This window comes from Pinus tabuliformis, chromosome 1_2 (genome assembly GCF_031772625.1).
Source record: "Pinus tabuliformis cultivar Carrire ecotype Pingquan chromosome 1_2, CPIR1, whole genome shotgun sequence".
NCBI classification, from domain to species: Eukaryota; Viridiplantae; Streptophyta; class Pinopsida; order Pinales; family Pinaceae; genus Pinus; species Pinus tabuliformis.
In genome coordinates, this window is record NC_142298.1 from 805712256 (window position 1) to 805728521 (window position 16266).

General features: G+C 39.1%; 2 protein-coding genes across 3 annotated transcripts in view; one reads left to right on the plus strand and one right to left on the minus strand.

Annotated features, from left to right (window-relative positions):
* LOC149208346 (uncharacterized) overlaps positions 1 to 16266 on the minus strand; it is a 386202-nt gene that overhangs the window by 311089 nt on the left and 58847 nt on the right. The window lies entirely within an intron of this gene.
* On the plus strand, positions 9169 to 9694 carry LOC149208347 (uncharacterized). The gene has a single exon (XM_089396603.1). The coding sequence runs from the start codon at positions 9257 to 9259 to the stop codon at positions 9692 to 9694; it is 438 nt and encodes a 145-aa protein (XP_089252729.1). The 5' UTR covers positions 9169 to 9256.

Below are 16266 nucleotides of genomic sequence, written 5' to 3' on the forward strand. Positions count from 1 at the left end.
GCTCCTCGCTTCTCCTTGCTCCTTTGCTCTTGCTCTCCAAGAAACTCAACTCAATGAAGTGATAATGAATTTTTTTTAGGCCCATTGGGCTTTTAAAACAAAAACAAAAAAAATTAATTTTTTTCGGGTCCGCAGAATTTTTTTCCGCCGGATCGCTCCCGGCGCCGCCCGAAATGCTCCCGGAGCGATTTTTTAATGTTCGGGAGCGATCGGGAGCGATCGCTCCCGGGCTTAAAATTTCGCTCTGGGAGCGACGGAGCGATCACTCCCTACAGCGATCCCAAAAATGGCAGGGAGCGGAAAAAAAAATTCGGGAGCATCACTCCCGTCCGGGAACGATTTCGGAAGCGCGCTTCGGAGCCGCTCCCGCCCGGAGCGCGATTCGGGAGCAGGTTCGGGGGGGGGGCACTCCCCCGCAACTCTGGGGCCAAACATCACTTTGGACAGCTCTTATGAGGCAATTGATATTTTTCTTGGATTCCTCTTTCCGAGAGGTGTAGGATTGATGTAAAGATAATCTCATTCTCGCGTGTACAAATGAAGTTATGAATTTATTTTGATTATGAATTAGCCTCCTCCAGCCTTCAACGTTGCATATAAATACAAGGTGCCTCCTCTTCATTTTGGCATCTCATCGCATTCATCTTTCTCTCTCTCATCTTCATTGGGTACGGATTTCTGGGCCTCTCTCTCCACACCTGCGAAAGGAAGACTGTCTTTTCTAGCTGTTGCATTGACCAGATTTTACCGAAATTTCCGGAGGCCAAAATTTCAAGAGGGTGACTTTGACCAGCATTGACCATGTTTGACTTCGGTTTTGTGAGGGAGACTTCTGTTAGGGGAAGCCGTTGTTCTTGGCACAAAAACCAAGGCAGTTTGACCCCTGCGTTCACTGCCCAGTTTGTTGCTTTGACTTTTATTGACCAGATTTGACTGGTTATTTTCGCACTGTTTTGGGCTGCATTATCTTGCTGTTGGAGGCCGAGTTGACCAAGGTTGACCGAGCAGATTTGGAGGTCAATTTCAGCTCTGTTGACCAGCATTGACTTTCTGGTTAGGGCTTTCTATTTGTGCTGTTTTGATTGATCAGTTTGGGCAAGTGAATATTGTAAATTGTACTCTCTCTCTGCTGAACTTTTGAAGAATTATAAGAAGAATTGATCAAGGGTTTCTCCAGATTGGGGTTTGTCCCTGGCTGGTGCCATATCTTGTGTCCTCTTGTGTTGGCTTGTCTTCTACTTTTATTGTTTATGTTCTATCTGCATTTTACTATCATGTTGATGTGATTGCTATACCGGATATGATATTAGGCTAATAAAGAAATTGAAGTAAAATTGCTCTAAGCATAGAACATACCATTGTTATCCTAAAATTAACACGTTACCAGGGGAAAGGGCACACTACTGCTGCCATGTTCAGACTTGTTCATGATGCATTCATTACACGAAGAGAGTGCAGATGTTGGAGGAGCAAATACTGGCACAGGAAGGTGCTGCTCCTTGCATAATTTTAAACTGTATTTCAGAATTTTATTAAGACAACAGTGAGGAGTTTTCATTGCAGCAGTAGGGCTCATCAATGTGGCAGTTTCTTCCTATTTCAGGAAGCATATTTGAAATACTTATGGCAGTTTCTAGAGGGCATTTTTTACATCAACAGGGCACATCAGGAAGGAAAAGTTACAGCTCAAAGAGGGCTCGGCAATTGGAGTTACAGTGGCTATTACATGAGGACACAGCACTTGGAGTTCCATTTGCTATTCTAGGAGGGCACCATCATTATTATGAAAGGAGTTACACTCACCTAGAGAAGCGCACCCTATGTGAGAGAAGATGCTCTTACATCCTTCTTTTCTTATCTTTTCTAATCTGACCAGAGAGATATGTTTGTAACCTCCCACTCTCACTCTACAAGAGAGGGAGAGATTAGAAATTAGAGATTGGTTGGTGATTTTTGAACTTCTGTTTTCTCAGTTTTCAAACATAGGAGGGTCTATGGCAGCACGCACTAGTAGTCTTGGCGAGTTGGAGAGCTGATATTTGAATTCATCACCTGTGGATGTACTATCATGGTTGGTAATGCAGAGATTTGTCTCTTGACTATCAAAAATACCCCTGTATTTGGAACATGGGCTAATCTGTTGATGCTTCTTATTACGCTCTCTTTATTGTGACATTGGTTCCATCTGCAAGATAGGATTTAACAGATCCATGTCGCAGATTTCTTCTCTTACTTCCTCCATCACCCAATCTACCAAGGCACCAGTCCAGGGGAGTGCTATGTCACTGTCCTGACTCCTGATCCTTTCCTTTGCATGTTTTAAAACTTCTTCAAAGCAGATATGTGACTTGTCATTGCAGATTTGGTCTTCCAAATAGCAGATTTACCCAAGTACGCACTATATTAGAAGTATCCAAGTGTTTGATTGCCTTCTGCTTTTTGGCTTGGGTCATGGGCTTATATTCCTGTAGACCGTAGCAAGCTTGTTCATTTCTCTAAGGTCTGATTTTCGGTTAAAAGAGTGCATTCCAGCCTTGAATTCTCTAGGAAGACACCCTAGAACTAGCAACCACTAGCTCCGAAGTGAGAAGATACCAAGGTAACAGTGTGGGTTGGTTTCTTGTTGTTACACCCAAAATTCCCTTGTTGATCTTGTGTAGGGCACAGGGATAGTTTCCAATGCTAATAGAGCATCAACTGGTGAAGGTCATAGAAGCTGGGTAAGGAGTCAGTCTGTCTTGTTGAGAAATCAATGCATGTAGATATTAGGGTTGATTCCTCTTTTCTTGATAATTACTTGTGATGTGTGTTGGCTTCTTTTACTTTTTAATTAGATTATCTTTCATCAAGCAATTACCAAATCAAAAGTGCATGAAGATCACAATAACAAGGAACACAAGATATAGGCACTCAGCCAAGGAAAAACCCCTCTTCTAGGGGAAAACCCAGTCAAACTCTTCCCTTAGTAGATTCAAATCAAGATTCAAAATGAGACAATCGAAGACCATTTTGACCTAGACAAAGACCTCCTCCAATCACCAAGTCAACCCTTCCTTCAAGTAGATGAACTCTGCCAAAGTCTTCAAGTGTCAGCTTCTCAAATGCAGCTTCAATCCGGAATTTCGGCCCCCCAGCTACAAAGTTTCAGACTTGCAACTACTTCAGAAATTTCAGACCTATAGCTACTTTAGAAATTTCGGCCCCTGCAACTTTCCAAGATACCCTAGAAAACTTCGCACGTGTGAGAGAGAGATGCCCAAGAACTTCAATTTGATCTTCCCCAGCTTCTATCTTCCTTCTCCTTGACTTCGCTCTCCTTTTCTTGCTCTTGAATTGCAGATCGAACTTGTGAATGAGATGATGCCAAATAGGTCGAGCTCCACTTCTATTTATACTACTTTTGCTAGGTCGAATAGCCCTAATCTGGGCCGACTTGGTCAGGAGGTGACAAATGACATTTTTTACTCTTTCTTTACATGATACAAAGGCCCAAGAAGGGTCTAATAAATGTGACAATGACTCTTATCACTCAAGGCAAAACCTAGAAGCCTTCAATGGAGGCTATGACCTAGAAAATAAATAAAGGAGCATGAAACCCATGCTTCAAAATAATTTTTCTTTTATAATAATTTTCTTTTTACATCATGATTCAAATATACTTATGAAGACCGACACTAGTTACATTCTTCAACACTTCCTCTTAACTGAGGTATTCATAATTACATATATACAAAGTTACATGGATGATGTCAAAATGATATGAAGAGTCACAGTACACGCAATGCTATAGATTAGATACTTGACCAAGATATCTAACCGGTTGGGACTAAGGTGTATTCCAAGCTTTAGCCACCATAGGTACCATCAACCTTCATCTCTAACACCAACCCAGGGATCTAGGTATCGTATCCAAGGTCGGAGCTCCATAAGACCAACAATACCCTCCCTACTTCGAGAGCTAGACATCATCACAGGCCGGCCAAATGTCCTCCCAAGCATCTTGTCACCCTATTGTCGCTCAAATTGTACAGGCACCGTGCGACAACAACTCAGGGCAGGAGTTGTCACTCTGATCCCTGCCCTCTTTGTTCTAGTTGTCTCCCAGCAGCAAGCTATGTACGACTCAGGGCAGGGGCTATCACTCTGATCCCTGCCCTCTCTGTTCTAGTTGTCTCCCAGCAGCAATCTATGGAGGGTAGTCCCTATGGAATGTGAGAATGCAAGACTCGTTGGCAACCAACAAGTACGGGAGACATGATTGAATGGCCTAGTCACTTGGTTGATTTAGCAAGTTATAAGGATTAGATTAGATTATTACGTGAGACCACTGCCTTATGGAGTCAATTACTTGCTTTATATCAACTAAGTACCAAATGACCGGATGAACAATCACTGCTTAAGAGATGCTTTGCTATCCTATATGAGATGCAAGTCCTATAATCTAGGTTGGATGCAAAGTCTTGGTTTATTTTAGTTAAATGCCTAACTAGGTGAGTCCCTTAATCCTTAATCCTTAGTTGTTTTGAGGCTAGTCTCTAAAGTAAGTTGTAGAGAGAAGTCAAGGTGAAGCAAGAAATGGTTTGGTTCACGATACCTCCCCTTGAAATCTAACTACTTGAAGCCTCTAATGTTGCAGAGACTGTAGCTCTGACGACTGCAAGGCCACCGTGTTAACCACTAGAGAGGGTTTATCCTTCGCAAGCTACAAGATGAAGTGTGACCCTATCTTTCTATCAACCAAGCTTAGGCTTGGAGGTAAATTTATTAGAGCAAAACTATGCCTAAAATGCAAATGCAAGGTGATTGAGTGCTTCTTAGGGTGAGATTATTTAATGCTCTTAAAGTACTTAATTACAAATGCTCTTTAGATATGACAAAAGAGTACTTAAACAACAAATGAAGGATAATCTCAACCACAGGATAGAGTGCTCAAATTCAATAGTGCCTAAAAGATATATCCAATGTAACCAAGAGATAATTGCTTAAGTACTAAATAAAGACAAGATTAAATGCTCTTTATAACAATTCACCAATATGTCAAAGATAAATTATCATCAACAATAGATATTCAATTTAACCATGAACAACAAACACAATGACAATAATGGTTGTAAGAAAGATTAGAGCACTTATCGACGATATTACTTTGAACAATTAGCCAAGGTTATTTAGAGGCATTACACAAATGACAAGGGTACCAATAAACAATTGCTCAAGAGATTGACAATTTAGATGATTAAATTACCACGATGCCATTTAGATGTTATGTAGAACAAAAGGAACAAGTGATTAAACATTGGGACGCCCAAGTCCAATATTCCTTTTAATTGCCAACTTAGGCAATATCAACCATTCAAAAAGCTATTAGATTTGAGATTATGTCAAGTGCTTTTATGAGTGAGTTATTTAGTGCAAGTTATGATCCCTTAGATTATGAAACTCACAAGAAAAGCAATGTGTTAGTATTCTTATTAGAGAGAAATGCAACAACTTAACCAATTTATCAAGCTCTTTAACAATCCAATGTAAACAATCCCTTTCACAATGTGTTATGCATATCAATGGAGCATTAACCAATGCAACTCAAATTTTTATGACAACAGTAAGCTAAGTATGCCAATTTAAATCCAATGAGAGCACTTAGAATGCAAAAATGAAATGCTTATGAATGCAAAAAAAGCAAATGAGGCCTATAAGCCTAGGGGCAAGTATTCATACATTCAGAGGGAGCTGCCCAAGACACAACAATCAAGCTTGGTGTCAGAAAGGGTAGGTTGTACAACTTGCAGAGCCAGCCTATAAGCAAATTCAAGGGGATCTTGGATCGTGGATCGATATTAGCAACAAAAATTGAGCAAAAAACTCTAAAGACTAAATTGATATCAGAGACTCGGCATTCTAACCTAGAAGATGGGAAAGAGGCCTCGTCCATATCTGTCAAGACCAGTTGGTATGAGCTAACATTGATGGATGTTCAGGATCAGCCTCCTAGGAGCATGGTTGGAAGGAACAAGTCTTCAAATTAGATTTTGAAGTAGGTAGCGGGGAAGCCTTCCAGTTCAGAGGGAGCAACTATAGCAATGGATGACATGATAGGATTGGAGACAGATCCAAGCGGATGAGGTTCTTCCAGAATTACCTCCCTCGCTAAGAGGGAGTGTTGATTTTTGTAGCTCAAGCAGGTACTTCTAGTCTTGTGTCTTGACTAGAAGGACCTTTGTTCTGCCCATTTATGAGCGTGCATGTGATATGCAAGGCATGCATGTCAATTTCATGTGAAATGCAGAGTTTGCATGTTTATTACATGCGACATGCAGAGTGTGCAAGTGAGTTGCATGCATGTGACATACATGAGACATGCATGCTAAATTTATGACAAGTACTTGAGTTAAAGCAAAGAAAGCTAAAGATAAAAAAGTTAATTAAAGTTAAATAATGTATCTTCAATTAACTTGACGAGCTAATTTTGGTTGTCAATCTTAGCTTAAAAAAATTATAAATTGACCCTAAGGGTTGAGTCGAAGACACAACAATAGCACAAGGTAAAGAGTGGCATCTCAATGAACATGTGTTGGGTCCGAGAGAGTGCAGAGCGACTAGAGATCCAAATCTGCAAGAGAGAGCAGATTTGTTGGATCAAATCCAAAGTATTGTAATCTATATTTTCTCAGTTGGGCCATTATCCCACAACGGGAGCCCAAATAAGTTCTGAGTTTTATTAATGACACATTGATTTATTGGGCAAAGAATTTTGTCTCATTGTGATTTAGATTGAGTAATATTGCTTTCGCTGAATATTATGTGTTAAGAATCTAGTTGTGTGTATATACAATAATTTATTGCTTGGAATTAAATATTGGGTGTTGGGTTTGTGGAAAAAATAACATTATGTACCAAATCGATTGGTATGTACCAGTTAGGTACACCAAATCAACCAATTTGGTACCTGTTGCCGCAAAATCTAGCAGGTCTAGTTAAATGCTTCACTGGGGGAGGGGCCAAACCTTATGGCAATGTTGTTGTCCAAATTGTATAAGTGAATGCAACAACGACTCAAGACAGGGCCTATCACTCTGATCCCCGCCCTCTCCATTCTAGTTGTCTCCCTACAACAGGCTATGGGGGGTAGTCCCTATGAAATGTGTGGATGAAAGATTTGTCGGGAATCGACTAGTCCGAGAGTCACAACTGAATGGCCTAGCAACCTGGTTAATGATGATGAAGCAAGCTTAATTATTAGCACGATTTGATTAGATTATTTAAGAGACCAGTGCCTTATGGAGTCAAATCACTTGCATAATATAAATTAACTACCAAGTTACTAGATGAGCAGTTGTTGCTTAGGATGCACACTATCCTATATGCAATGTGACACGTAAAACTAAGTGAAATGCAAATTTTTGGTTAGTTGTAAATTAGATGCCTATCTAAGTGAATCATTTCTCTCGACTGTTTTGAAGTTAGTATCAAGTGTAGGTTGTGGAGAGAAACCCAAGAGAATATAGCAAAAGAAATGTGGAAAAATTCGAAGTCGGGATTAAATCGGCAAGGCTCCAAAAGTTGAAAAACTCGTTAAAGTCGGGAGCTTTTTGAAAAAGTCGGCAAAATTAAAAAAACACAAAAATATTCTTTTTTTTTAATTTTTTCAACATCTAGAGTATCCACAGTCCATTAGGGCTTGTAGTCTGCAACATCAGATCTGCAATCTAACCAATGAGAAATAGACAAGAACAAACATATAGCTTACTTGTTGAAGTAGCCCATCTAGATCAACCCTTTCTGCATTTTTTGTCCTTGACACCTGGCAAGTCCTTTGCCTCATTTTCCATCCCCTGCTCACTGAGTATTTGCTGCTCCAAAATACATAATATACTCAGCCCTAACCAGATCTACTTCTCAAGTGGATTTGACCACCAAATCACTGTACAATCAGCATCAAAGTATATCATCAACTCACAATGGTTTGGCCCTTCCAAGACACTGAATACTAGTTGTCCAAAACCCTTATTGTTCAACCTCCTCACAGCAAATTTGCCTTGTCAAATTCAATGTATAACAGCTCCAACAGTAGTGCCAACTCATAGTAATTTAGATTATCAAATCACTATATGATAGCCCTTAAACACCACTGTCATATCCCACATTCAGTAGAGATGGCCGACTTTTTCGGTCGAATCCCGATAAAATCGGGCATATAACGAATAAATCGCGATTTTTTCATTTCTGAAAAAGTCTGCAAAAACTCGGAGGATTAAATCGTTTTGTTGAAAAAATTGCAATTTTAGGATTTAATCCTGATTTTTTGCAGACTTTTTCCACACTAAGAAAAAGCTATATTAACGACACCTCCCCTAGAGCTCTAACCACCCGATGCCTCTGGCGCTACAAAGACTGTGGCTCTGACGACTACAAGGTCACCGTGCTAACCACAAGTGAGGGTCTAAACTTCGCAAGCTGGGTGAGAAAGGTGGTCCTATCATCTTTCAACCAAGCTTATGCTTGGCGGTAAGTTAATTAATGCAATACTATTCTTGAAATGCAAATGCAAAATGAGTGATTGGCCTTAAGTGAGATTGTTAAATGTTCTAAGTACCTTGAGACAAATTATCTAAATAGTATCTGTTAAATTGGCAACTAGGGCCAAACTCCATGTGGGTCGGCTTATTTATGGCAGCTGATATTTTTATTGGATCCCTCTCGTCGAGAGGTGTAGGATTGATCCAAAGATCATCCGATTCCGATAAGTATTTATGGAGATATGAATTTATTTTGTTTATGTAATTATTATCAAGCCGACCAGCTCTTATGTAGGCTCTAGAAGCCCAACCGACGTGTCTATTCATCACCCTCATTTTAGTATAAATATAAGAGGATTTGATGTCATTTACACACACTCTTTAAGTGATCTCCTCTCCACATCTTGGGTTTTTGGAGAAGGAGAAACGTTAAAGAGTACGTTGGGCCAAGTATGATGCCCTAGCTTATATGCAGATGATGCCCTAGCCTACATGTTGTCCAAGAAGCCCTAACACTTCTGAACGTTGTCCTATAATGGAGTCTCCTAACCGCAGTAAGGGAAGACATTCTTACGTTGTTCATGGAAACCTATTACGGAACGTGGAGATCTCTCCCATCTGTATATATTCGTTTAGAGTCTGATCAAAAGGGAAAAGATACCTGAAAGAGCTCGTCATATCGGTGATCTAAAAACTCTTGCAATTCAATTCAATCAGGGGTGAAGTATTTACAGGCGAGTATGGAAACAAGTATGGAGATTGAGGAGCATCGATGGAAAGATGTAAATCTGCCAGCCCCCTTTAAGAAGCAGCTGGAGCCAGAACTAGAAAGAGAGACAGGAGAAAGAAGACGAGGGCGTAACATTATGGTCAGCGTAGATCACGGGCCTCTTAGCAAACATGCATTTGATTGGGCCATTGTACATCTCTGTCGCATGGCTGATACACTCCATCTTGTTCACGTTGTTTCCAATGCGGATGACGAGGTGTTGTTTGCAACCACACAAGCTCTAATGGAAAGACTTGCAATAGAAGCATATGAAGTTGCCATGGTACAAACAGAAGCTAGGATTATGGAGGGTGACGTAGGCAAGGCAATTTGCCGTGAAGCTGAAAGAATCAAACCCGCTACACTTGTACTGGGAACAAGAGGCAGGGGAATAATTAAGAGATCATGAAGACTTCTTATATGCAAATCATAAAGACAGTTATACACAGTCTCTTTATAGTCAACATCTGCCACTACTACAGCGCAGGTCCATACGCAGTCATCGAGAACACTGTAAAGACAGTTATACGCAGTCTCTTTATAGTCAACATCTGCCACTACTACAGCGCAGGTCCATACGCAGTCATCGAGAACACTGTTCATGAACGCACCTACACGCAGATCATAAAGACAGTTATACGCAGTCTCTTTATAATGGTCATGAAGTTTTGGCCTCCTCACTGTCTGGTTATAGTCTCAGATCTTTGTCATCACTGAAGCAGCGTTACAATCTTGGCATGCCATTAATGAAGATCCAAGTGGTATCTTGTAGTTGTCTCAGCATAATGGCCAGCAGTGGTTAGGGTTTGAAACAACAGGGCAGATCACTATGATTTCATAATATATCTCGTTGCAGTCTTATGACAGTTATAGGATCATTACTTGATCTCGATATAACTCTCATATCTCAGTGAATGTGCAGCATGATGATCTCAGCGGAAGGCATGATGAATGATGCACATTAGTAAGGGCAGATGATGATGCATGAATGATGCACATTAGTAAGGGCAAATGATGATGCACATTAGTAAGGGCAAATGATGATGCATGAATGATGCACATTAGCAAGGGCAGCATGATGATGCATGATGGGCACATTAGCAAGGGCAGCATACTGATGAATGAAACAATGGGCATGATAAATAATGAGCAGCATGATGAGCTCAGTCATCAAGGTTCAACACATGTGACAGTACAGGATGGTGTCACACAGTTATGTGCAGCAAATGGACGAAAGGCAGCACTACGATAGGTGAAGTCGTCACCTTGGAGAATCAGTTGAAGCGGAATGTCTTCAACTGATCTCATCGTTATAGAAGATGATCTATGCTCAGATCTAGACAAGTCAAAGTGTTGACTTATGTTGGAAATGTACTCTCTCTCTCTTTCTCTGCTGAACTTTGAAGATAAAAGAAGAATTGATCAAGGGTTTCCCCACACATTGTGGGGTTTGTCCCTGGCTCGCGCCATATCTTGTGTCCTCTTGTCTTGGCTTGTCTTCTGCGATTTTATATTTATGTTCTATCTGCAGTTTATTGTAATGTTGATGTGATTGCTAACTGTGAAAATTTAAATAAATTGCTCTAGCATAGAACATACCTAAACTTAACAGTATCCAATTTAGAGCAATGGAAAGAAAGTACTTAACAATTACAAGGACAATCTTTACCAAAAGCAGTGCTCAACGAACTCAATTAGAATATCCAATACCAAGTAGAGTATAAAGTAGTTCAAGATTAACAATCTCACAATGAACAATTTCTTATGAAATGATAATAAATGTGAAGTGCACAAGTCCAATGTTCCTCTTAACAATGTTAATGTGTGAATTTAGACAATATCAACCCTTCAACAAGATATTCAACACAATTGGCAATTCTTGAGATTACTTGGATTACTCTTATCACAATATGGTGATCAATCAAGTGCTTTAAGAGTGATTGCAAGATTATGATTTTAGATATGATGCTTACTTGCAAGAAACAATATGTTAGTGCACTTATTACAAGAAATGCTTATTCCGATACAATAATGAAAAGCAATGTAACCACTTATCCAATAAAAACTCCTTGGGAATGATAGCAATGACAAACACAAGTATCCCTTTAGAAACAATGTCATAAAAATGCTAACAGCCCTCTAAACAACACAATATGCTAATGCTTTTCAATAAAAGGAAGAGAGCATAACATTTATTAACTTGATAACCAATATCATGAAAGAATACTTCCAATTAGAAATCCTGATGCAACTTATGCCCAATGTTATTATGACATTAAAGGAGCAAGAGCAAACTTATGACAGCAGTAAGCTAAATCTCATGTAAAGAATGCCAATCTGATTCAAGCTTACCAATTATCTTTTAGAGCACTTATCTTGTTAATTAGATGAGAATGCAAACAGTGATATGTTTATGTATGCCAGAATGCAATGGATGCAATGAGAGATAGCCAATGAGATGATCACAACAGTCCTCAAAATCATAAACAATATGCAAACCCAACCATGCAAATGATTCACCAATGAGATGAGATGATTATTGGTTAGCTTTTATGCCATTGTTATGTATTTATGTCACTGCTGTAGATGACTTATTGTAGCTGTAGGTGATATATCAGACCTTGACATTCAACAGACAGTCCTCCAAAATTCACTTGTATGACACCAATGTAACCACAAGATCAATGTTTACTACCTTCAGAGAATAATTAATGAGTTTATGGTTGTTTTAGGTGTATTTATGCCATTAACATACCACTGTCAACAATATACTTCAGAATTATAGATGAAACAGTGATAAGAGAAGAGGGATAAAAGGTCAAACCACTAAGCCTAATGGCCTTGTTGGTGACTAGTTTGGCACTTAGGAATTCTCCAATGAAATTGACTACCTACAATCACAAAAGTTAGCTCCAAAACCCTTTGAAACACCTGCAAACACAAAGTGTTAGGCAAAAATACCAATGCTTGTGACCAAGGTGAGGCAAAGAAGGATGGATTAGGGCTAGAAGAGGGGAACGATGAGGCAAAAGGCTAAGGAGATGGCAGCGATGAGGGCTAGAGGCTAGGAGAGGGTAGTGGCCTAGGGAATGAAGGCCTATAAGCCCGCGGTGAGGAAGAAAAGGCCCAACAAGGGCTGTCGTCAAGGATAAAGAGGCCCTAATGGCATGTGGCACCAACGAAAAGGCCTCCTAGAGGCCTGCAGCACAAAAACTAGCCTCTTAGAGGCTGCCACAAGGACGAGAGGCCCTTCTAGGACTCACAACATGGGGAAAAGGGGCCTTCAAAGAGGGATTAAGGGCTTGCGGCTCAAGGATAGGATGAGGAGAGGTTTGCGGCTAGGCCTTAGAGGCCTTAGAAAGAATTCGGACCCCTGCAAACACCCACAAATTAACCCAAACACCAAAAAAACGCCACAAAAATGCCAAAAATTACCTCTTAGGGCTAGTGGTCCTCCTTCTTGCTTGTGCGTTGAGTTTGGAAGGTGGCTGGAGGCTAGATCTTGCCTTCCTAGGCCTAGATCTACCTCAAAACCCCAATGATTTTGCTCAAGAAGGTTAGACGTCTCACTTGGAGGAGAAACCCTTCAAACCCTAGCCTTAGGGCTAGTTCCTTTAGCCAACTTCAGATTTCCTTTGTGAGCTTGAGGATTCATTTGCACAAATGAGAAGAAAATTTCCCAAAACCCCAATATTTACAAAAATAGGAAAAAACCCAAAAACCCCAAATGCTACAAAACTTAAACAAGGGTTAGATTTATTTACAAAGATCCAAATATTAGTTCTCATTGGCAAATTTAATCTTTATGGCACAAATTTAAAAGATAGATTTTTTTGAGAATTTTTTGAGTAAATAATATGGACAAATAATTTCAAAAAATTACTGGCCAAACCCCTCCTGCAAAATAAATTGTCACAATGGAAGCCTAGAGCTCAAACAAGGTTAGTCCTTGCCCACAGTTTGTGAACTTGGAGTCCAAGGGCTAGTGTACATGTAGATCTCTATTCAATCTTAAAGATAATTGTTAGATCATATAGTGAATCACATCACCTAAGATAACTCGTACCAATAGAATGTTCTTATCACCGACAAATAAAATAACAATTGCAATATTTGGCACAATATAGAGCATAAACAAATAAACTAGCACATACCACAAATCAACAGACAAAAGAACACCATGAACTGAAACCCCAAAGTCTTTCTATTATGTGAAAAATAATTCCAACAAAGAAGAAGCTCAGTACAACAGAAAATTACTTCATCCAGATCAGATAACCCAAAGATGTCAAATAGAAGCTTGATAGTTTCCTTATATAGAGAAAACCCCTCCAAGTGGAAAATAACAGCTAGTTGGCTTGATCCTCATCAAAATAATCTCCACCGTCGATAATAATTTGATCTTCCTTTAATTCCATCGTTGAATTTTTATTTTGAGGAAAAATTCGAATTTCTCTTGAAAACCATTTTTTGTTATTCCAAAAATTAATATTTTGGATTAATTTCCTCAAAAAATTGACTTTGACTTAACCACCAAGGTCCAAGGGGTCAAATTTTCTTAAAATATCCATTTTTCCCTTGGTGGAGGACCTTCAAAAATTGATTCATTTTTTACCCACGAATTTTTTATTATTTCCCACTTGGAGAGAATTTAATTTCTCTATAATTATTTTTTGGCACAAAATTAATTAATTTTCTGGCTTAGGATTTTTATTTAATTTTGCCCAAAAAAACAATTAATTGACTCTAAAGGGGATTAATTATTTTTCCACCCTCAAAATAGTTTAGCCATGGTGTCTATTTATGAGGGACCATGCACTAGATTATTTTTTACATCAAATTATTACACTTTAATTCAACCCTTAGAAGGGAAAATACACAGTTAGACCAAACCCTCAAGACATTACCCAATTTTGCGACACAATATGATCTAGAATGAAACCAAGTGTGCTTATAATAAAAAAAATTAGCCATGGTATCTAATTATGACGGACGAGGCACTAGAATTATTCCTAAACACACTTTTACAATAGACTCGATAAACACTAGGACTCACCTAAGACCTTGTTAATGAATTCCACCCTAGCTTTGGGGTTATAGCTAGAAGAAGAACTTTGTTGATTATGCGTGTCTACAAGTACACATAATTCGGGGAGGTTAAAAAACTTCCTAAAATGAAATCCTTTGCCAAAATCATAGGCTTACCTAGGTGTTGTTACATAGATTAATGGTCATACTAACATCATTTACAATAAAATTTGCGGAAATTGGGTTTACAATGATAATATTGGAAGTTGCATGATAACATCGACCTGAAAAATTTTGATATGTTGCTTCGTACTTCGCTTCTTGCACTGTTGACAAAGTGTGTTCAATAGGCAACAAAGAGGAAGGGTTGCCACTGTCACCTCAACAACATTCGCTCTGTTGTTTAGTGGGATTTCAACCACAAGGAATGCTTCCCTATACCATCTATAAGACATTCAAATGCTAAAGTTCAAGGTGACTTATTTTTGAAGCTCTAAGAGTAGATAGAAGGCTTGGTAGGGCCAAACATGACCAAGGTATTCAAAGCTAGGGTTCAAGCTCTCTAAGGTTAAACCAATATCAAGGCTACTATAAGTTACATTTAAATAATATTCAATATTAGGGCATGCAATGGCATATAGCAACCTTCGAAGAACCCTACAAATGATATCCAACAAGAAAGGAACAAGGGTTTTCAATAGACACTAGGGTTAGCTCAAGCAAATAGTGTTAGGGTTGTTGAATGTGTATAAACAACAAATAATTAGCATGACATCAACCCTATTAGGGCATGCAAGACAACCTAAAATGCTAGATTTTGTTTTTAGAAGGTTTATATAGGTTGACCTACAATTTAGAGCCATTTTCAAGCAATAAAACAACACTTTAGACACAAATCTGCACCTAAAACCCTAGCAGTTGCCCTAGCCATCTAGGAGAGAGAATGTTTAAGGAAATTTTATTTAATTTTAAGGTGGCCAACACACTTCTAGACCAGGACCTTAACCTACATGGGAAAATGGAGTCTTGATGGAGCAAAATATCAAGGACTGTGATGGAGTAAGGGGGGATGCTCTAGGGCATCCACTTCTAAAAGCCTAGTTACTATTCTTGTGAGGGGAGAACTTAATTATAAGTTTTGCAAGCTAAGAGGCGATTTTATATGTAATTATAAAGCATAGTTTCATCAATGATAAGCATTTAAACATGGAACAAGAGAAACCCTACATTAAACATTTAAACCATGCAAAATATCAATAATAAAAAAAAAGTCATATCCAATAGCAAGTCGTATCTATAAAAGATCACATTATGCCCAATTAGTGAATAAGGAAGCTAGTTCGCACTCTTTTTTAGAGAGACTAAAATCACATGAGCGATAATGAAATAAAAAGTGATGTGGAGGCTCTATTTATATGAACCTTCTCCCACTCACTTTAGAAATAAATTGACTAAGAAGCCCTAAAATAAGTTCATTTTGAGTGTTCCACAAGAACAAGGTTACAACCCAACCTCATAAGCTCAAAAGCAACACAAATATGCCATAAAATCCCACACGTGTGTGAATAAATGCTCCAATAATATGACATCACCCTCAAAGTGAGCTCAATAAGCCCTCAAAATGTGAGATAAGGGCTAATCATTGGTCCATACTCCAAGAAGTGCCTCAAGGATCATGTGCAATCCATCAAAAGTCTCTCCATGCCACATGTCATGCCCAAAAATTCCCTATGTCACCCTCACAAAATGTAAATGAGTGATGTGACACCAAATATATCAAGTGTTTGGGCTCCAAGGTGATGTACTAGCCCTCCCTTGTACTAGCCCTCCCTTGTCATCTCAATGATGACCATCATTCTCTAGGCTCTGGATCATGTGATGACCATTAAACAGTGTTAAGGCCAGCCTAGTGGAATCTTAGGTCTAGTGAGCACATCATCAATATCTCCAACA

What these genes read in the sequence shown, in the direction of transcription:
- LOC149208347 (XM_089396603.1), top strand. Translation starts at nt 9,257, where the DNA reads ATGGAAACAAGTATGGAGATTGAGGAGCATCGATGGAAAGATGTAAAT.